The 23457-nt window shown below is 37.0% G+C and overlaps 1 protein-coding gene across 1 annotated transcript; it reads left to right on the top strand.

Moving 5' to 3' along the window:
* The first annotated feature begins 16229 nt into the window (after positions 1-16229).
* On the top strand, positions 16230-16970 carry LOC141618378 (uncharacterized). Its single transcript, XM_074435479.1, has 2 exons — positions 16230-16645; positions 16772-16970. Exons 1-2 carry the CDS (start codon positions 16230-16232, stop codon positions 16968-16970), a joined length of 615 nt encoding a protein of 204 aa, XP_074291580.1.
* The last annotated feature ends 6487 nt before the right edge of the window (positions 16971-23457 follow it).

Genomic DNA, 23457 nt, shown 5'->3' with positions numbered 1-23457 from the left:
TTTAGCATCATCTAGTAACAGTGGCTTGGGGAATGCCCCAGCAACTGTCCCGTTACCGCCACTGACTACCGCGTAAATGGTTTCTTTGATTCAGCTATTTTCAAACATTAATATGAATAAATCCGATTCTTCTTACTCTTCGTGTTATCTTGATTGCAATTCTGTTTACGATGATACTGAGGATGATCATGACCCAGACTCAATCGAACTACCTCCTTAAATAATTAAAGAAATACTAGAGAATGGGAAAGGGGTACTAGTTATAGAGAACACTGAACCTATCAACGTAGGGACAGATTTAGAACCCCAAGAACTTAGGATAGGGACAACCCTGAAGGAAAAGTAGATATCATTATATAACATATTCATATATGTTTTATTTTAATTTGTCATAAAATTAAATGGTGGATCTTATGCATGCAAACATCAATAGTTAAGAGAAGAAATCGGTTCCTTACATTGCATGTTTCGGATATTTGGGCACTAGTAAGGTCACCTACCTTACTTAGTTCTTGAGCTTTCCTTATGGATGAACAAGATTCAAAGGTAGAATCTCTCCCAAAGACATATACCCAAGGAACACTCATAACAACCAACATTATTTAGATCTAGTAATAATATTAGTTTTACTATAAAATTGACACAAAATAAATTGTGTTTTTCTCTTGAATATCTCGGTCAAGAGGGAGTAATTTTTGTGAGTTTATTTCTCTAGAATTATCATAAATTGTAGAGAGGTTTTGTAGATTTTCTTACACTAGAAAATAAGATGAAAAGAATGAATGAATAATGAAATGAACCTCTCCTCTTTCTTTTCTTTTTGGCCGAAAAATAGAGCTTGGGTAGGTTGCCCAATACCTTTTATTTTTGCTCTTCTCAAAAGCTTAGGTTTGCATGGCTACTTGTTAGCTTTCATCATTGTGTTTATACTTCAACAATTAACACAATTTCCACTAACTCCCTCCATATTTCGGTATGTATCAATAAAATGGGAGGTCCATTTTATTTTTGTTATTTGTCAATTTTGTCACATGTAACATGTTACATGACATGTCACAATGTAATGTATTTTTAACATATTAAAAATCAACATACTCATAAAATATGTCATTTACAAAATCGACAAGTAATTCATAATTACTTGTACCAAAAGTGTTTCCGAATTATAAACTACAACATTCTGTATTTATAATAATTCATTCATTCTATTTTAATTGTTTCTGTAAACAATAATTTCATCTAATTAATAAAACAATTCGATTACTTAGACCGTGTCTCATTTAATCATATTACAATAATATACGTAAATTATACTCACAAAATCATCCGTCAATTTTAAGCATTTTAATTAACTCGTATCGGTATACGATTAATTAAATAATCAATTAAGAGTATTTCCCTATAGGCATGACCTAAGGGGATCAACTGATCACCACCGTCGCACGACAGTAATGTCAAACTCTAGTCAGCCAATCATTACCGATATGTGTGGACCAATTGACTGTAAAATATTACATCCCACATGTATTCTTAAAATGAGATTTAATAATGATATTTAAATCATGTGATCGCACTATTGTTGAGGACACATTTCCCAACAATCTCCCACTTGTCCTCGACAAGTGTGCGTCACCAATTCTCTTGTCCTATTACTATATCCCACTCAATGCAAGGTGTCTTTCGGGTCGTACTTGCAAGTGATCATATTGAGAGTGGTTTCCTCGATCTGGAGAATAACTGATTGACTGGATTTATCTATCATAGATACCTTCCGAGCGTGGCCACGCATTTCCAGTTCATTACTCCTCGAGTGGCCCTGAGATATTGTTTTAACCCTGACAAGGGGGTGGACAATTCCTATCGCACTTATTCCCTTCGACTAGCCACAGCCATCATAACCCAAAATATGCCCATTTGACCCCATTTACGAAGGTCGTAGTAACACAAATCAAAGTTAATCTGAAATCGTGCCATCTTAGGCGAATAGTCTTTAGTCAAAAGAATCGACTCATTAGAATACTATAGCGGCTCTCGCGCGACCAGGCTATATAAATTTGCCGAACTCTATAAGCGGTCATAAGGCCCGACAAAGTGTTCCTAACAGTCTGCCTATGTGATCGACTAGTCATCTCACATGACTATATGGCACTTGAACTTGCCATCAATCGCATCCTGCTCTAGTCACTTCGAGACGTCACCTCATACAAGCGACTATGGGCTAATACTATGTTAATCCGGGTTCACTTTAACGGGGTTCAACGTTGTCTCTACAACCCGTTTGGATGTAACAAAGTATAATAAAAGAGTTTTAAAGTAAAACTCGAACGACAAATGCGATTATCACATATGAATAGTCAATGCCTGATTACTATTTCATGTTCTATAATCTAATTTGATCTTGTACGTAGTTGTTCATTTCAATTCAATTGAAATGACATGACTCATCATGTTTAGCCTTTGAGAAGGCTTTGGTTAGTAGGTTTTATCAATTTCTTGTACCTTACTCAACCTTACTACATACTCGTTTTCCTTTGTAATGTATACATTTGCATTACAAAACTTCCTGAGTACGCGTCGAGATCCAATCAAGACATAGGCCCTCTAGCCTAAGAATAGCTCCCACTGTTTTCACAGTGTGCGGGACTCATCCTTCTTGCACATCTCATGATTGCAAGTGTACTCAATTTCCGTTATAAATATCTCTCATTGTTCTTTATTGCCTAGAACGATTCTAGAAAATCTACTTCTTAATTAACATTGCCACAGTGGTATCTTAACCATCCTAATGTGTTTTGATTATGGTTTTGTCGGAAACCATGCGCAATCTCAATTGTCAATTGTCACTTGTGTAACACCCTTACACAAAATTGCATCATAAACACTTTGCATCATAGCCTTAATGCTTCTGCAAGCACTTAAGGGTAATCTTTATGGCTTACTTGGTAAAGATTACTTAAATTCGATTTTGAAAATAATTCATCATACTCAAAGTATATGAAGTGTTACACATCATTACTTATTTAATTGATCCGGCAGCGGAAGCAAATGTAATCAATCAAATATGTTCAATTTAATTGAACTAGTCATGAATCTTATCAACATAAGACTTCTTTTTTACGCTAATATCATGTGGATTTATCTTCACAAATCTGGATATTAAAGATGTATTATATTACTCCAAAAGTCTTAAATCATTCGCAATGATCAATATGTCATTCACATATAAGACTAATTAACATTTTCGTAACTCCCACTAAACTTCATGTATAAACACAACTTCTCGACTTATCGGGAAAGTTTTTATACCATGATCAAATCATTGATTCCAACTCATTGATGTCCTACTTAAGATCCTCTCTTAAGTTTCACATTATCTTAGGATTGCAAGAATCTACTAAACTCAAGACATGTATTGAATACATTCCTTCTTTTGAAGAAGTGGGTTTTAGGTTCACTTGCTGTATGCATATCCTCATAATGAAACACAATCCCTAAGAAGATCCAAATAGACTTAAGCATTTCAATTAGTGCAAAACCCTTTGCAACCAATCTTGCTTTGAAATCTCTCTTTATTAGTGCAAAACCCTTTGTTACTAATCAAGCCTTTTTATTTCGGATTTTCATGGCTCTAAGCCTTGTATTGAGTTATGACTTAAACACTCTCATGTCTTATGTAAGTCATATGTTCATTACTTTCCAGAAGTAATCAACTTGAATCAAACGATTTCTTTTGTAAGTTATAAGCTCTTTACTTTCTTAAAAGTAGCATGAATTCATCATTTTTAACAAGTGATGAATTTAACCTCCTAGGTTTTGAAGAACCAATGTCTTACACAAAACGTCTCATGTAGCCAAGAAAGACCAGTTTCTTGCGACATAACATTCTCTGTGGCATTCTTTGTGGCTCTTGAATAATTTCTCCCACTCTGTCTTCTAGAAATAAACTTGTATTTTAGAAAGAGAGCTTCACGAGCCGCAAACCCGTCGTACTCGTGATAATTGAAAAGGGAAAAATGAGCATTTGTTTCTTGTGAAAACTTACAAACATGGTACCCTTACCATTTCATATCTCATATGATTCGATTTAGTGGAAAAATAATTTAGACAAAAATGATAAAATCCCCAAAAGGATCAAGTAACTCAAAGTAACTTGATTGAAGTCCAAACCATATCGAATAGCGTTTGATTTCTTATACAACCACACATTAATCCATAATGCGTGCTAAGAGAGATTAACTTGTGATACTATATCACATTTCCTTTGGCTTATATCAAAGTCTTCACTTTGATAATCCCGTCACGACTAAATCGTGATTCCTTGAACTCTTTGAAATTCTTCAAAGATTTCTCTATTTACCTTATTAAGTGAACATATTAATGTCAACTTAAATCGTTGGTAAAAGATAATGATCAACCTATTTTGGATCGATGATTTACAACCTCGATCTCCTTTTCAACCAAAAGGCTCGAGACATCTTGCTTTGAATACAAGATACGCATATACCATTAACAATCTAATGGTTTCAAGAGTACTCGATAACTCTTTCCGTTCATCATTCCAAAATTTAAGGTTTAATCTTGGGTTACCAAATTGAGTCTTGCATCATCTTCATGATATATCATTCTAGTTTGGTTTAGAATATAATCACCTTGATAATGGGCTAGCCATACATCAAATCGTGGTGTATAGGGTCACAAAAGTGAAACCTCTTTTGTATCTTAACAAGTTTGTATTCTTATTTAGAGTTTATGTAGTTAATAGTCACAATTAAGTACAACTCCAAACCCAAAAACTAGATTTAGTACACAATGACTCTATCTCTCGACTTCATGGTTGCTAGTCGTCATATTCTAATCATCCTATGTATCAAACATAATGATGAAAACCACCACCGGTTTCTAATATTGACGAAGTAGTACTAGAAAAAATTTTATGTTAATCAAATAAACATTTAAAGAAGAAGGTCCCATTAGATGTCCCACAACTAACTTGTTGATTCTTCAATAATTTGGGGTAGTTTCCTTTCTCGTGTCCAACATTTAAGACAATGGAAACTTTATCGGTCGGGATTGATAGGTTTAGTATCGCTATTCTCAACAACTTTACTTTTAACATTACCTTGTATCAATTCCATTATAATCTTTACTTCTTGAACCTCGTCCTCATCTTAACGGTTTAAGAGAATGCTCCCACTTATTTCAATGAGTCTTTGCTTTGAGAAGCAAAATTTAATTCATGAAGATCACGCTTCATTTGTTCGTTTTAGTCTTAAAACTTTCATTGAAGTGGTTGCGCTATTTTGGTCAATTACGAATTCTTGACAAAACTAATTACCAAAACAATTTATCGCTTCAAGGTACTTAATTCATTTAAGTATATGAAAAACAATCCATTGTAAGTAGATGTGTTAGTCTAGAATCAAAAACCTGTTTGATAATGAATAACTTTAATCTATACTCTTTGCAAGAGATCCTTAGCAATGGTTCATGTGAGGTTTTAGAAGCAAATTCATATTTGTCTTTAGTTACGATGTTTTAATGGAGATTTGAATCAAAAATCGAAATGATATCGTATATGAATTTTGGTAAAGAAATAGAACAATATGACAACGGAATAGAGAAAACAAAACATTCATCGTTATAATAATACTTGTAGATAACAAGTAAAGCATTTACATAGTGACCTCTACCCAACTATGATAAATGATTCCGAGATCCAAATTCATATTAACTTGGGCACGGTAGGGCCGATGAAACCCTTATCAATATAACTCGGTAGATTAACTCTTTAATCGATTCTACTTTTAGAACTCTCGGTCGATAAAATTACTCTAAAATTTATCTATAGCCCAAAACACATCCGACAAGAGCACGGTATGACTGATGAAACCCTTATCGAAAAACTTTTGTTGAGTTCAATCCAAATTTCGAATAAATGTGTCCATGATCCAAGTCCACATCAATTTAGGCACGGTATGGCCGATGAAACCCTCATCAATATGAACTCGGTGGATAGACATTTATCACCCAATTCCCCTACGTAACAAGGTTTGTACCCCGGTAGGGCCGAGTGCACTCCCTCGCGAAATAGGTTTTCATGGTTTCTACTATTCGGTAAGGCTATGTCTCAATTGATTGTTTTAGCGAGAGGTCATGTCAATTTATTATCTATCACGTTTTAAGTGAACTAAAGCGGTGAACTATGATAATTTTAATTGACACGGTCGGTAAACTCGATGAAAGAAGATGCATGTTTTAGTTATGGCGATTTAGCGATGCATGCGACATATAAATAAAATGCAAACATAAAAATAAATCCTAGTATGGCCTTCCTAAAATAGAAAAAACTATTTAACTATTACATATTCGGAAACCAACTCCATTGGTCCCTTGAAATTCGGTTGTGGTCCCTTGAACTTCGGTTGTGGCACGCATCTCGAGGTAACACCGTCTTTATGTATCGCCATTCTTGAAGAAATCCGTCTTTGGGAACTCCGAAGTAAATTAAATTACATAGCAAATTACATAATTTCCTATTATACATTTGTAACTAAAATAAAATAAATCTATTAAATTACAAAACGGTGATACGAGATCACAATAAATTACAACCGAATCGATATTCCCATACATTTCGGGAAATACCAATTAAAACTAAGGCCATACTAAGTAAAAATTACATAATTCAAAAATTACATAAATTAAATTATGACAATCATAAAGGAAATGCAGCAATATAATATGTAAGAACATGCCCAATTTTATGCTAAATCGCCTTTAAATAGCCAATATCGTATATTACTTGGTTTTTACGGATTTGCGTGATTTCAACATTTTATAATCACAAAAATTACATAAATTCATATTTATGCATAAGTTAATTACCCTAACTTCTTAGGACTCAAAATTAGTCTCCACTAACTATTTGACCATAATTAACTCATATTTCTTAATATTGTTCATAAAAGGACTCAAAATTACAATAAAATGCTATAAACTTCAAATAAATCACAAAAATTTCAAATAAATTCAAAATTTGAAATTTAAACTCATGAACATTCTGGAAAATTACCATGACACTCATAATGTTCAAAAACTTAGGTTAAAAATTTCGAAAGTTATCGGGAAAAACAATGTTGCGGTTTATCGGATTTATCAATAAAAATCATAAAAACATGAGAAAAATTATATTCATCAACTTTTCAATTTTAGATCTGAAAAAGATAATAAAATGCAACATGTGACATTTTTCCTTAGTCATGAAGTATGTTTTAGCAATTTTTCACTAATTAAGTCACTATTTATGCTATTTTTCATCAAAACTCAATAAATCATGCATGAAGACTTTATTATAGCCTATTATTTTACACACATCTTTTAAAATTTCATGTGACAACATACTAAATTTATATGACCAGATTCGAAATATTTCTCATATTAACCTATTTTTCATCTAAATCCGATTTTTATCATGAAAAATCCATTTTTCGAGCATAAGAACTCATAAAATTATGAACATTTCCAGATCATCTAAAAATAATATATGTGAAAACATATCCAAAAACCACCTTAAAATTCGAAGTTTAGCTAATTTTCGTCCAAAAATGACATTTTTATCATAAAAATCACATTTTAATGCCAATATTATATAAAATGAACAATAAAATCCATAAATTAACCAAAATATCCTAAATACATTTTAGGATCAGAAAATTTAACATGAAAAAATTAATTTTGTGATATATAATAATAACACAAATTATACAAGTTTTATATGTTAATCTTTATAACTCGGAAAAACTTTTAACCGATTTGCATGCAAACAACCATGGCTCTTGATACCGATTGAAGGAAAAGTAGATCTCATTATATAACATATTCATATATGTTTTATTTTGATTTTTCATAAAATTAAATGGTGGATCTTATGCATGCAAACATCAATAGTTAAGAGAAGAAATCGGTTCCTTACATTGCATGTTTCGGATATTTGGGCACTAGAAAGGTCACCTATCTTACTTAGTTATTGAGCTTTCCTTATGGATGAACAAGATTCAAAGGTAGAATCTCTCCCAAAGACATATACCCAAGGAACACTCATAACAACCAACATTATTTAGATCTAGTAATAATATTAGTTTTACTATAAAATTGACACAAAATAAATTGTGTTTTTCTCTTGAATATCTCGGTCAAGAGGGAGTAATTTTTGTGAGTTTATTTCTCTAGAATTATCATAAATTGTAGAGAGTTTTTGTAGATTTTCTTACACTAGAAAATAAGATGAAAAGAATGAATGAATAATGAAATGAACCTCTCCTCTTTCTTTTCTTTTTGGCCGAAAAATATGGCTTGGGTAGGTCGCCCAATACCTTTTATTTTTGCTCTTCTCAAAAGCTTAGGTTTGCATGGCTACTTGTTAGCTTTCATCATTGTGTTTATACTTAAACAATTAACACGATTTCCACTAACTCCCTCCATATTTCGGTATGTATCAATAAAATGGGAGGTCCATTTTATTTTTGTTATTTGTCAATTTTGTCACATGTAACATGTTACATGACATGTCACAATGTAATGTATTTTTAACATATTAAAAATCAACATACTCATAAAATATGTCATTTACAAAATCGACAAGTAATTCGTAATTACTTGTACCAAAAGTGTTTCCGAATTATAAACTACAACATTCTGTATTTATAATAATTCATTCATTCCGTTTTAATTGTTTCTGTAAACAATAATTTCATCTAAGTAATAAAACAATTCGATTACTTAGACCGTGTCTCATTTAATCATATTACAATAAGATACGTAAATTATAGTTACAAAATCATCCGTCAATTTTAAGCAATTTAATTAACTCGTATCGGTATACGATTAATTAAATAATCAATTAAGAGTATTTTCCTATAGGTATGACCTAAGGGGATCAACTGATCACCACCGTCGGCACGACAGTAATGTCAAACTCTAGTCAGCCAATCATTACCGATATGTGTGGACCAGTTGACTGTAAAATATTACATCCCACATGTATTCTTAAAATGTGATTTAATAATGATATTTAAATCATGTGATTGCACTATTATTGAGGACACATTTCCCAACAAACCCTATACCCAAATGAAAGAGCTCGCTTCATCGACATCCTTCACGAATTCAAAGACGTTTTCACTTGGTGCTACAAAGATATGTCAGGAATAGACAGAGATATTGCCGAACATCGAATCCCAATCAAGCCAGGTTTCAACCCTGTATAATAGAAGCTTCGCCGAATAAGAACAGAATGGGATCTCAAGATTAAGGAGGAAGTGGACAAGCAATTCAAAGCCGGGTTCATCAAAGTTTCCGAGTACTCAGACTGGGTGGCTAACATAGTCCCCGTACCCAAAAAAGATGGGCGAATCCAGGTTTGTGTTGATTTTAGAGATCTGAACAAGGCCAGTCCAAAAGACGATTTCCCACTCCCACACAATGACATACTTATAGATTTAGCATCTCAATATGTCCTAAATTAAGGGGAGTTATACAAGAGAATGCCACAAGGCGTCATTTCTATTTGCTTTGATCATTCAAAAGTAAAGAAAGTTATAGAAGAAGTCCATGATGGAGAATGCGGTCCTCATATGAGTGGTCCCATGATGGCAAAGATAATCATGCGTCTAGGATACTATTGGACGACGATAGAGACAAATTGCATCAAATATGTAAGGCATTGTCATAATTGCCAGATCTTCGGGAATGTACAACACATCCCACCATCTCTACTATACACGATGACATCTCCTTCGCCGTTTTATACTTGGGGAATTGGCCTCATAGGGAAGATCACTCCAGCCGGGACGGGTGGTCATTATTTCATTTTGGTAGCCATCAATTACTTCACGAAATGGTAGAAGCAACATCCTATACTGCTATGACATCTAAACATGTGGCTAAATTCATACAAACCAATATCGTCTGTCGATACAGGTGCCCACATGAGATAATCAGCGATAACATGTCCCATTTTCAAGCTGAAATAGAACAGTTGTTGGCCAAGTACAAAATCAAGCATCATCACTCTTCCCCCTATCGACCTCAGACTAATGGTGCAGTAGAGGCAGCAAACAAAAATGTCGTCATGATCCTCAAGACAATGATCGACAACTATCAATATTGGCCTTGCAAGATACTCTTTGCATTATGGGGATATCGAACTCAGTCAGGACGTCCACTGGGCCTACTCCTTTCTATCTAAATATGGCATTGAAGGCGTACAACTAGTAGAGCTAGAGATCCCATCTCTACGCATTCTACTTGAAAGCCAAATTCCAGAAGCAGAATGGAATAGGGATAGGTATGAAGAACTTGTCCTCTTGGATGAATGAAGATTACGTGCCTTGCATAATGTCCAGACATATCAAGCACGGATTAGGAGAGCCTTCAACAAGAAGGTCAAGCCCCAAAACATTAAAGAGGGAGATCTAGTTGTGGACATAGGCCACCTGCCGGTCTGTGGACACGGGCCACCTACCAATCTGTAGACATGGGCCACCTGCACGCCAAGTCAATCTGTTGACATGCAGCGGTCGGAAAGCCACGTTTTGAGGCGTTGAAATGCTTTCGACTGGATCGCTTTAGATCGGTCAGTTTTGTCTCGGTGAAGGTCTCAAAACGATGCAAAGATGTTTGAAGTCGCCACCAAGTAATTATGGGATGCTTGGAAACCGTTCGAAACCTAACATGTGAAAGTTTGCTAAGTCGGTTTGTTTATCCAAATATCAAGTAATTGATGTCGAGTTGCATTTAGATTGATTTGCATGTGAAAACGAAAATTAAACATCCATTTACCAAGTTCAGATTATGGTGCTTAACACGATCCATTTATTTTTAAAATGAAAGAATAAAAGGATGAATAAGAAAATGTTAAAATGTTTAAAAGAGTGTTATCTCGTCAATCTGATCCATGTAGATTCGGGTTAACCGTAATCGTGATCGTCCTAGACAAGTGCTGAAATTAACGAATTAGAACAGTGCCATGCAGCCCATTAGGGCGCGAGCCTATTGGCGAGGAAACAAGGCCTGTCCAGGTTTTAAAATATGAAAACAGACGGCCTTTTGGGGCACAAGCCATGAGCCGACCCAAGGGGCGTCTCCTGGTTGTTAAAAAGGTTGTTTAACAACTGCTTTTGTGATTAATGATTTATAAGTATTGTTTGCATGACTCGGAATAATTAATATTATGTTAGTAATATTCGTTGTCGGATTTGCAAGTTCGAAAAGTATGTTTTACAAATAAAAATGTAAAATATGTGTGCTTAACCGTTTCATCACCGCATCCGAATTAAATCAACATGGTATGTATTTTAACCAAGGGTGATATCCATCATGGCAAGACTAGGATGAAAATAAAATAAAATAAAAGTAAAAGGAAAATGTTTGATATGAACTAAATATGTTAAGTTAATTTATTTGTAATTAATCAATATTTATCACCGTACTCGGATTAAACCGACATGGTATAAAGAACCAAGAATGCAATCATTGAAGAAAATAACATAGATACAAAAAATCAAAAATACTGGCGAAAAGATAGTAGGGAGATGTTAGTGAGAGAAACTTGAGGATTTTCCCTCTTTTTTAGCAATGGCGAAAAGGAAAGGCAAACTTAGGGTTCATATAATTCATCAAAACATTAATAATAATCTACAAACAACCAAAAGTACTAGTTCATCAATTAATAATAATTCACAAAATAGTAATAGTAAATCTAATAATAATAATCAGAGTGTTAGTTCATCTGTGGAAATTGGATCATCTAGTGCCATTAATGATGATTCGATTATCCCTGAAATTGAGGTTCAAGCTTTTAATTTATCAAAAGAGATGGTTGCGATTGACGAAGAATATGATACAGCTGAGGAGGATTGGGAGAATGTTGAACGCTCACAGCATAGACGTTCTCCTTCACCTGCTGCGGCTGCTCAGGTAACGCTTAAACTGGAACTCGATGATGTGAAACCGGAATTGGATTATTGGTCAACCGCTATTTTTTGCTATGTCTTAGGCGCAAACCCACCTAGGCACATTTTGAGTGGTTTTGTGTGTAGGGTCTAGAAATTTCATGACATTGATAAGGTTGCTCTCCTTTCTAATGGTATCTGTATGGTGAGATTTATGAATGAAACAAGCAAGCAAGTTGTGCTCAGGTCTGGACCTGTTTTCTTTGACAACAAGCCACTGGTTGTCAAGGAATGGATCCCTGATTGCAAGCCTGTTAAGTTTGACCTTGAGGTGGTACCCATCTGGATACGGTTCTATGGCTTGGACCTTAAGTTTTGGGGCCTAGCACTGAACAAAATAACCAGTCTAGTGGGTAAACCTGTAAGGCAGGATGTTGCTACTCAAACTAAGACATTTTTGGGGTATGCTAGAGTCATGGTGGAGGTTACCATGGATCAAGTTTTCCCTGATTATATTGAGTTTCTGGATAAGAATGATGTCTTACATCGACAGATAGTACACTATGAATAGAAGCCGATAAAGTGTACTGAATGTAAAGGTATGGGGCATTCGGCAAGGGACTGTAGGAAAAAGAAGGATATGGTGAAGGATAAGGGTAAGCAGAAGATGGAATGGAGACCTGTCCCTCCCAAACCTCACCCCCCATCCAAACCTACTCCTCCGGAACCTACTCCTCAACCGAAGAGTGTTGAACTTGCACCTACTCCCTTGACCGATAGCTTACCCGTTATTGATCCTACTGCTATAGTCACTCCTATGCCTTTTAATGGAAGGGTGTTCAACTCTGTCACTCCTGCTAAGATAATCATTAGAATGCTTAGACAAGGACCAGACCACTCTCAGGGTGTATCACCCCCATTTATTAAGGAGCCTTTAGCTAGACATTCCCAAATAAATAGGATTGTTACCATCTCGGTTCCCCGAGGCAGTGAATAACAAAGTACAACAAACCAAAGTACTTTAATTAAAACTTTAGCGATTACATGTTTATTACAAATTAACCAACTAAACTTAATGTAAAATAAAATACAACTCCCAGCGAAAATAAATTAAGTGATTAAATAATCTACGTGGTCTAGACTTCTAGGTAGACTGGCTAAGTCCTCACGCATCCCCATAAGCTCCCAACTCAGCTAATCTTTAGTACCTGTCAAATCTGCTCCCCATTATGGTTCATCACAGGTGTTCATGAATACACAGTCAACCACGACGTTGAGTAGGAATAAACACTAACAACAAGAACATACGATAAGCTATCCAATTTCCATTCTCATAGCACAACTCCCTGACAACGTTCTCCTTTCCATGACTTAGCACACCTCCCTTAACAACGTGCTCACATTACTTTGGTACCCCTCCCTTAACAACGTACCGCCATTATGTAATAGTACCCCTCCCTCACAACGTACATATTACCATCACCCAGAGTAAAAACTCCCTCAACAACGTACATCTGACTGTCGTACAGCTTTTCACAATTTCCACATTTACTATCAACGATAAAAATTAATTCAGCTCATCACAATTATTAATAATAGCCAACACAATGCAATATAATTCTCCCTTCCAACAATTATAATAATTTCAACCAACACAATACAATATAATTCTCCCTTCCAACAGTTACGATAATATCAACCAACACAATTCACAGATGATCAATTCTATATTAACATAAACCATCTGTTATACCAAACATTATCGAACAAGAGTTGAGTAGGATTTATCCCTACCTGGCAAGCAATTCCAACTAAGCAGCTCAAGCGGTCCAAATAATTAAAGCAATCCGAACCTGATTATATTTTCTTCACAAATCGTCACCTAACAAAAATATTATAATTTAATTACTAATGATTTAATTCATTATATTAATTTATTTAATTATAAATTAATTATATTAATTATTTCCCGTATGAATTATTATTACGTAAAAACCCGTCTTAATAATTAAACAAGTCAACCCAATTTACAAAACCCAACCCCATGTAACCACCCGTGAAATACCAACCCACATAAACCCCATATAACACGGTTTTAACCGTGTTTGACACCCCTTAATTAACCCGCCAAAACCACAAGCCACCACCGACACCTCTCCACCTAGCCACCACTAGCCTACACCACGACGCACCAAGACAACCACTAACCACCAGCCACACCGTCTCCAGCACCCCACAATCTCACGCCCTAACAACCCAACTCACAACATCAACAACAACCACCTTCACGCCACACCTAAAACAACCCCTCACAAACCACCACACGCGACACCATACCACCTCTGGCCATCACCTTCGTCACCACTGACTCATGATGGTTCTAGGGGTGGTCTCCTCATCCCTTCGACACCACTACACAGGCCACGACAGTTAGTTTAAGACGGTCACACACAAACACCTACATCTACCCTATTTTCGTGTTTTCCAGCCACCACCACCGCAAACCACCATCTCCGACCACCACGACACCACCATGGTGGTCGACTCCTCCCCCCACGACCAACCAACCCTAACCCAGGTAACAATGGTCACGATTAGGGGTTCAATTACCCAATTAACTACCCAATTTCCCCTTTGTAACCACCCACAAAACCGCCTGTCTTTCCCCCCTTTCTCGTCGGTCAACGGTAGGTCCGGCCAATCCCTGATGTCCCACGGTCAAGGTCATAGTCTCGGGTCAGTCAACGGTTGTCTATTTAACGAGTTATATTAGTCTTAAGGTGAGATGATTAGAAAATTACCTTGTGACGATCTCCTAGCTAGTTCTTCCTTCCCTTTTCTTTCCAGATCTCCTTTTCTCTCTCTTTTATGAATAATTTGTGTTTTATGACGAATAAGGTCTATTTATATAGGTAGGTCATAAGGTATAAGGAAGCAATTAGGAAACTATGTAATTATCATATATTATTACCATTATACAAATACGATTATTATTAGTATTATTGTAATTACTATTATTATTATTACCATTACAAATTATATTTATTATTATTACATATTATATTAGCCTTCCCATAAGTAGAATTACTATATATTTCCTTTACTAATTTTATTATAACATTAATATTAGGATTATTAATATTATAATTATTATTACCTTTACCTATTATTATTCTCCTCATTAATATTATTATTAAATCCCGAAATAATTCCCGACCATGCTCATACTAGGCCAAATAAAATCGGCCCACTTATCTTATTCACACGGCCCAAGGCCTTATTACTAGCCAAGCCCAATTCCCGACTTGCTTATTTACTTTATTATTCAATTAACGTCTTATTTGCAATTATTATTAGAAATGTCATTAATTAATTATTTAAATTATATAAATTATTCTCATAAATTATTATTAAATTACGGGGTATTACACAGGGTGAAGGAAAAACTTTCATGGATAGGCTTAGGATGTCCCTGGGAAGAAGTATTGGAGCTGAGAGTGAGGAGAGAAGAAGTAGATTGTTTGTTGAAAATAACTAGTGTTGCTTTTTGGAATGTAAGAGGAATAAACAGGCCTACTAAGCAAGGGAATGTCAGGAGACTCTTGCATTTAAATAATATAGGTCTGTGTGGGTTGTTAAAAACTAGAGTTAAGAATCCAGCTATTAATAAAGTGAAGGAAGGGCTTGGGAACAAGTGGCATCTTCTTCATAATAATGACATTAGAGAAGGGGGTAGGATCTAGCTTATCTGGGATGATGATATGTTTGAAGTGCAGCTTATTGATAAGGAAGAGCAAGTAATCCATGCTCAGGCGACTTATAGACCAAAGCAGTTCACCTGGGTATTATCACTGGTTTATGGGTTTAACAAAAGTCAGGAGAGGATGAGATTATGGCAATCACTGTTAGCTATTGGTAGTAACATGAGAAAACCTTGGACTGTGATATGGGACTTTAAGAATGTTCTTTTTTCTGGATAAAACAATAGGGGCCAATGTCACCAATGCTGAAGTGAAGGCTTTCCAGGACTCTGTTGATGGATGTGGCTTGACAGACTTTTATGCTTCAGGGGTTTTTTTCACTTGAAACAACAAACAGGCTGGTTTAGCTAGGGTTTATAGCAGAATTGATAAAATATTAGCTAATGATGAATGGATTCTTTCTGGTCCTGATGGAGCTATTGTGTTCTTACCTGAAGGTTTATATGATCACAGTCCTTGTGTGATGGATCTTTAGCATGATAAGGTGTAGAAGAAGGCTAGATTCCATTATTTTAACATGTGGGGGAAGTGTGAAGAATTCATAACTGTGGTTGATGTTATCTGGGCCCAGGAGATTGAGGGATACAAAATGTATCAAGTAGTAAGGAAATTAAAAATGCTCAAACATCCTCTAAAGTATTTGAACAAACAGAATTTTGGGAATATTGAGGTGGCTGCTACTGTAACTGGTCAGTTACTTCATGACCTTCAATGTAAAGTGCATAATGACCCATGCAATGGCACTTTGCAGGAGGAAGAGAGATTAGCTGCTAAGACTTTTATGGAGTTGGAGGAAGCTAGAAGAAGTTTTCTTGCTCAAAAAGCAAAAATGCAATGGATGAATAATGGAGATGACAATACTCACTTCTTCTATTGTCCAATCAAAGCTAGAAGAATGCATAATAAAATTCTTAATATTAAGGATATGATGGGGTAAGTGGCAGACAGTACTGAAAATATTGAGAGTGCCTTCCTCAATTATTATCAGCATCTGTTAGGTAGTGATAACACTGTTACTCCTGTATATGCTGCAGTAATTATGATTGGTCATGTTGTAAGTACTGAGCAGGCTGCAAGCTTGATCAGAGAGGTTACTTCTAATGAGATTAAAACTTCCTTATTTTCCATTCCTTCTGACAAGGCACCTGGACCAGATGGCTTCACAAGTCAAATCTTCAAAGATGCTTTTCCTCTATTGGGTACTGATATCCTGGCTGCAGTTCATGAGTTCTTCTCTTCAGGCAAGCTCTTGCAGTAGTTCAATGCTACTATTATCACTTTGATTCCTAAGAATGACTCCCCTGATTCTGTAATGGTTTTTGGGCCCATTGCATGCTGCAATGTGCTCTATAAATGCATTACTAAAGTCATTTGCACTAGACTCAATGAAGTTCTTGGTTCAATTGTAAGTGAGAATCAAAGTGCCTTCATCAAAGGCAGAGACATTATAGATAATGTTCTTATCTATCAAGATTTAGTCAGGCTCTACAATAGGAAGAGTTGCTCCCCTAGAGCTATGATGAAAGTTGATTTAAGGAAAGCGTATGATTTTATAAAATGGTCTTTCATTGAAGGTATGCTGATTGCCCTGAATTTCCCTGATAAGATGAGACAATGGATCATGGCTTGTGTGTCCTCCCCCACTTATTCTTTGTCCCTGAATGGTAACTTATTTGTTTATTTCAAGGGCAAAAGAGGGATTCTCCAAGGAGATCCTATGCCCCCTCTTTTATTTACCTTATGTATGGAGTACTTAACCAGAATCCTCAATGTGGTCACCTGAAAACCTGGTTTCCATTACCATCCTCTCTGTAGAAGTCTGAAGTTGAGTCACCTCTGTTTTGCAGACGATCTCCTGTTGTTTAGTAGGGGTGATTTACCTTCCCTTTTGATCCTCATGAGAGCACTTAAGACATTTGAGGCTGCTTCGGGGCTTCAAGTTAATAAGGAGAAATCTCAGATTGACATGAATGGAGTTACTGTGATGGAACGGGACAAATGCTTAAGGATATCTAGCTTTAGAATTGGTAGCTTCCCTTTCAGATACTTGGGGATTCCCATATCTTACAAGAGATTGACTTTGACTGATTGTAACAAGCTGACTAAGAAGATAGTTCACAGAATAAGAGCATGTGGGGCCAGAAAATTGAACTATGCAGGCAGGGTAGTGTTGATTAGATCAGTACTGTCATATACTCATACTTACTGGTGTAGGATCTTCATTATACCCAGTACAGTAATGAAGAAGATTGAAGGGATATGCATAACCTTTCTCTGGGCAGGGACTGAGCACTACAAAACTCCTCTGGTCTCTTGGGAAACATGCTGTAGAAGTAAGGAAAAAGGAGGGCTAGGATTCATTCATGGGGCCAATTGGAACAAGGCTATGATAGCCAAGCATACTTGGTGGATAACTAATAAAGAGGACCACTTGTGGATCAAATGGTTGAATGCCATTTATATTAAAACTAAGGACTGGTGGAATTATAATCCTTCTATTGGGACTAGCTGGACTTAGAGGCAGATTTGTAAGACTAAAGACTTATTCAAGTCTGGTTATTCCAACAATACCTGGTATGAGGAAGATTTTACTGTTCAGAAAGGGTATGCTTGGCTTCAAGGTACACGCAGCAAAGTTCAATGACATCCTATAATTTGGAACAGAATCAATGTGCCTAAGCATGCGTTTATCTTCTTGTTAGTCGGGCTGCAAAGAATACTGACTAAAGATTGGCTTGTTAAATTTGGTGTTCAGACTGATGATACTTGTTATCTATGCTGCAATGCTGTGGAAACATGCTCTCATCTGTACTGTGAATGTCTATTCAGTGCACAGTGCCTGCAACTGGTGCAACAGTGGCTTCAAATTGATCTTCAGGGAGCAGAGATAGTGGACTGGTGTATTCATATGCGGTGTAAGTCCTTACTCAGAAAGCAAATTATTGTGGCAGGTCTTGCTAGTATGGTGTACCACATTTGGATGCCTCGCAACAAATGTAGGTTAGAAGGGGTTGTTGATCGTCCAAGGATAGTTTTCCAGCGTATTAAGAGTGATGTTCTACTTAGAGTTTTACCTAGATTGGGAGGGATTAAACGTAAATTAGTTCTCCTTGGCTAGACTATATAAGGAAATTCTAAATTTGTATACGGTATTAAGTTACCATGTAGGGTGATGTAATTCTTCATGATTATGCTAATATATTAAAATTTCACCTAAAAAAAAGAACCAAGGATGATTATGAATTATGACTAATATATTTGCAAGTGTAAATAAATGAATAAAAGTGATAAATAAAAGAAAAGGATGTTAAAATACCCATTTATTTGCAATTAACCAAAAATATCATCGAGTCACGAAATAAACCGTCATGGCATAAGGAACCAAGGATGATTTTGGTAATGGTCAAAATATTTGTCATAAGAATGAATAAAGTGCTAAAAACCGAAAAAGGAAAAAATAAAAAAGAAAGAAAGTGTTGAAGGAAGATGAACTCAAACACGTTTGAGTCTGACCCAAGAAGCCACAAGACGCGCAAGTCTCTTTGCATAGCAAAGAACTTCCGTCTCAGGCCAAAACTCGGTTTTGGCTCATCTAACCTATATTTGAATCGTGTTATGCATTGTTCATGCTTATAAACTCGTAAAAAAAATAAAGACATGAAATAAGTGAGTTGTTTACACCCTCAAACTTACATGTTATGATGTATGCGAGGTAGGGGACTTTAGAGACGGTTTTCTCGTTATGCGACTACTCGGAATCAAGAAGTTTAAAAGAGTGCCTTAAAAAGGATTTTGTTTTGAAAATATGTTGAAAGTATGTTGTTAGAAAACATGTTGATTGATGTTGAGTTGGTCGAATGCACGGCGACGGTACCAAACATAATGTGTAAGGCTTGTGTTTTCAATCGGTAGGTCGATTTTTTGACTTAGGAAGTCGAGTCTAGAATTTTAAGGGAGATGTGAGGGGGCGGATGCTCGCGTGAGTATTATAAATATTTTATGAAAGTGGGTATTTATAGAGAAATGTGGGGTGGTAGGTCGGTTGAGTTTGCTTGGAGGCTAAGGAGGAGGCCCACTGAGGCACGAGCCACCCAGTGCCTCAATGGGGTGTCCTGTCCTTTTCAATTTGGATGTGGCTTTTGTTCTAACCAATGTTTTATTGGTTGTGATTTGTGGTTTTATGTGATTTCTTAGCCGTGACAGTAGGACGCGGATATCAAGGGTCAACACCAACTTGAAGTCATTCCTACAGTTCCACTAGCAAGACCGACGATGTCAACCTCGTCGAGTCATCTAAGAAAAACGTTACACCAAGGAAGTTCACCGACATTGGTGACACATAAACAAATGCACTGAAAAGGTTGATGAAGCAAGGAAGAATCCAACCAATAGGACCTACACCTGACCCGGAAAATAAGACCAAGTCCTGGGACGAGTATCACAGAGGCAAAGGACATGACACAGAAAACTGTTACAGGCTGAAACATGCTCTCCAAGACATGATTGAAGATGGGTGTTTGCCTATCCCTCCTGCAAGTAATCCTAACAATACAAAGAATCCTCTTGGAATTCTGACAATCTCAGATGAGGAATCCACCTTTGATTGCTCACATCTTATCTCTCCAGTAGAGGATGAGATCAATATGGTCGACCATGGGGAAGCCTACTCTACCATTGCACCACCTGTCGCTGATTTTGTCGCATAGGTAAGAAGTGTGAGTAGACAGGTTGCTGAACTAGAAGATGTCGTGTCATCTTTGCAAAAGTCAAGAATCCCATCACCAAAAGCCACGCAAATGGCCATCACCCTATCCTGTGACTCTATAATGCAAGAGGTCCTTACAGTAGTTGACGATTTGGTTCAACGAGTCATCCATCTGGAATCTAAAATTATATACCTCGAAGAGCTCAATTATATCAATGGCGTTTGAGCTGACGATGACGAAGATGTCTACCTTAAAGAACATCCTTTGGTCAAAACTTTGGAGGATCTTGAAATAGATCACCTAACTCGATCTTGTCGCCCATAACAAAATGCTAATCCAGTGCAAACAAATAGTTCAACTACAAATGAAAATGTCGCATCTCCAACAGATAATAATGAAGATTCAGTTACCGACCATTTGATGAAGCAACTACAGAAGACAAAGGCTGATCTTTCAGTCTGGCAACTAGTGGCTAGCTCATTTCCACATCACCAAGCTTTGCTACAAGCGTTGGCAAAAATCAATGTAGCGCATGATTCTACTCTAGATGTTGTGGTCAACCTGGTCCTCCAGGACTTAATCAAGCTAAGTAACCCAGTTACTTTCTCAGATGAAGATTTACCACCTTTCGGCGTCACTCATAATCTAGCTCCATACATTACGGTCACATGTCTCAAAAAGAATGTACCCATGACACTAGTGGATGATGGTTCCGTAGTCAATTTTATATCACTGAAGACGGCTTACAAGCTAGGCATGAAAGAGTCAGACTAGACTCCAACTAACCAAGGTGTTCGCGCCTACGACGGGATGTGACGCAAAGTGACATACCTCATCACTGTTACTATAGCCACTGGACCAATCGAAAGAAAGGTCAACTTCCAAATAGTAGACATTGAGGCATCCTTTAACATACTACTAGAAAAGCCGTGGATTCATGCTTCCAAAGCTGTGACTTCCACGCTTCATCAAAAGATCAAAATCCCTCTAGATGGTCGAATAGTGACGATCACCTCGTCACCCATCAAAGCTGTCATCGAAAAGATGTCCAACAATCAACTCATGCCAGATCCAGTGCGCGAATTGGGAGGATTTCAAATAATCAACCTTGTGGAAAGTGAATTGGCACCTCTATATTTCAACCGCTACTCCAACTTGGTGGTCAACCACATACTCAAATCCCAGGAATACTTCCCAGGAATGCCACTATACCCCATCCGAAACAACACCCTCCCACCATTTAAAGAAGGCCATTCCCAGAAGATACCACTAGGGTTAGGATACAAGCCTACTATGTCCGAAGTCGTTGAGATGCTTACTCGAGTCCACGAACGCAAAAACCGAGGAATACAAATGCGACAGTATTACCCTACGCTGAATGGGTACTTCATTAAGGAAGGAGACCATGAATCTTTTCACGGATTTCCCGAACCTTGGATGTTCAAAGGCAACAAGCTAGCTGGAATCGAAGTGTTCCATGATTGTTATTTCATTCCTCAGGAAACGGTTCCTACCGTCAGAAATCGTCAGATACCTTGTCTTGACGAACAAGCCGTCAGCCTCTTATTCGGAGAAGACCGATTCGTTAAGGCAGCCTGGGATGAGATTAATACCATGATACTTCGAGACGACCATTTCAATCCCACAACACTCATCACAGATTCAAACCCAGCCAAACGGTAGAAAGGATGGAGAAAATCAATCAAATGGACCAACAATCAAGGAAGGCTCTTCAAGTTCACAACTGGAGAAGGAGAGATGTTCAAAGGAGAACCAGAAGACGACGAATTCGAATCTGAGTCAGAGTCAGAGTTGGAAACAGAGTCTAAGTCTAGGGAAGTCATTAGAGAGTCTCCTCCTATTGTCACTCCTTATCCCTTTGTTTCTCCTAGCTTAGAACCGTCTAGTAACAGTAGTTCGGGGAATGCCCCAGCAACTGTCCCTTTACCGCCACTAACTACAGCACAGATGGCTTCTTTGGTTCAGCTATTTTCAAACATTAATAAAAATAAATACGATTCTGATTACTCTTCGTGTTGTCTTGATTGCAATTCTGTTTATGATGATACTGAGGATGATCCTGACCCAGACTCAATCGAACAACCTCCCTACATAATCAAAGAAATACGAGAGGAGGGTAAAGGGGCGCCTGTCATAGAGAACACTGAACCTATCAACGTAGGGACAAATTTAGAACCCCAAGACCTTAGGATAGGGACGACCCTAGATCCAAATATTAGAGCTCGCTTCATCGACATTCTCCACGAATTCAAAGACATCTTCGCTTGGTCCTACAAAGATATGCCAGGGAAAGACAGGGACATTTCAGAACATCGAATACCAATCAAACCAGGTTTCAAGATCGTAAAACAGAAGCTTTGTCGAATGAGAACAGAATGGGCTCTAAAGATCAAGGAGGAAGTAGACAAAAAATTCAAAGCCGGGTTCATCAAAGTTTCCGAGTACTCAGACTGGGTGGTTAATATAGTCCCCGTACCCAAAAAGGATGGGTGAATCCGGATTTGTGTTGACTTCAGGGACCTAAACAAGGCCATTCCAAAAGACGATTTTCCACAACCGCACATTGATATATTGGTAGATAATACAGCTGATCACACACTCCTCTCTTTTATGGATGGGTACGCAGGGTATAATCAAATCAAAATGGCTGAAGAAGATATGCACAAAACAGCATTTGTCACTCAATGGGGTGCCTTTTGCTACACCATTATGCCGTTTGAATTAATCAATGCGGGGGCAATAAATCAACGCACCGCGACTACCCTGTTACATGACATGATGCACAGAGAGGTAGAAGTATATGTCAATGACATGATTGTCAAGTCCAAAGATAGGTAAAGTCACATCACCAACCTTCGCAAGTTCTTTCTCAGATTGCGCAAGTACAACATGCGGCTTAATCCCCAAAAATGCGCATTTGGAGTCACTTCCGGCAAGCTGTTGGGATATGTAGTTAATAAAAGAGGTATAGAGATTGATCCATCCAAGATCAAAGCTCTAATCGAAATGCCACAACCA

Source organism: Silene latifolia, chromosome X, assembly GCF_048544455.1.
Source record: "Silene latifolia isolate original U9 population chromosome X, ASM4854445v1, whole genome shotgun sequence".
Classification (NCBI taxonomy): Eukaryota; Viridiplantae; Streptophyta; class Magnoliopsida; order Caryophyllales; family Caryophyllaceae; genus Silene; species Silene latifolia.
Note: the sequence above shows the minus strand (reverse complement) of the source record. Positions and strands in the feature narration are given on the sequence as shown.

What these genes read in the sequence shown, in the direction of transcription:
- LOC141618378 (XM_074435479.1), top strand. Translation starts at nt 16,230, where the DNA reads ATGTGGGGGAAGTGTGAAGAATTCATAACTGTGGTTGATGTTATCTGG. An exon ending in AATATTAAGGATATGATGGG is followed by an intron (nt 16,646 to 16,771) that starts GTAAGTGGCAGA and finishes TCATGTTGTAAG; the next exon opens with TACTGAGCAGGCTGCAAGCT.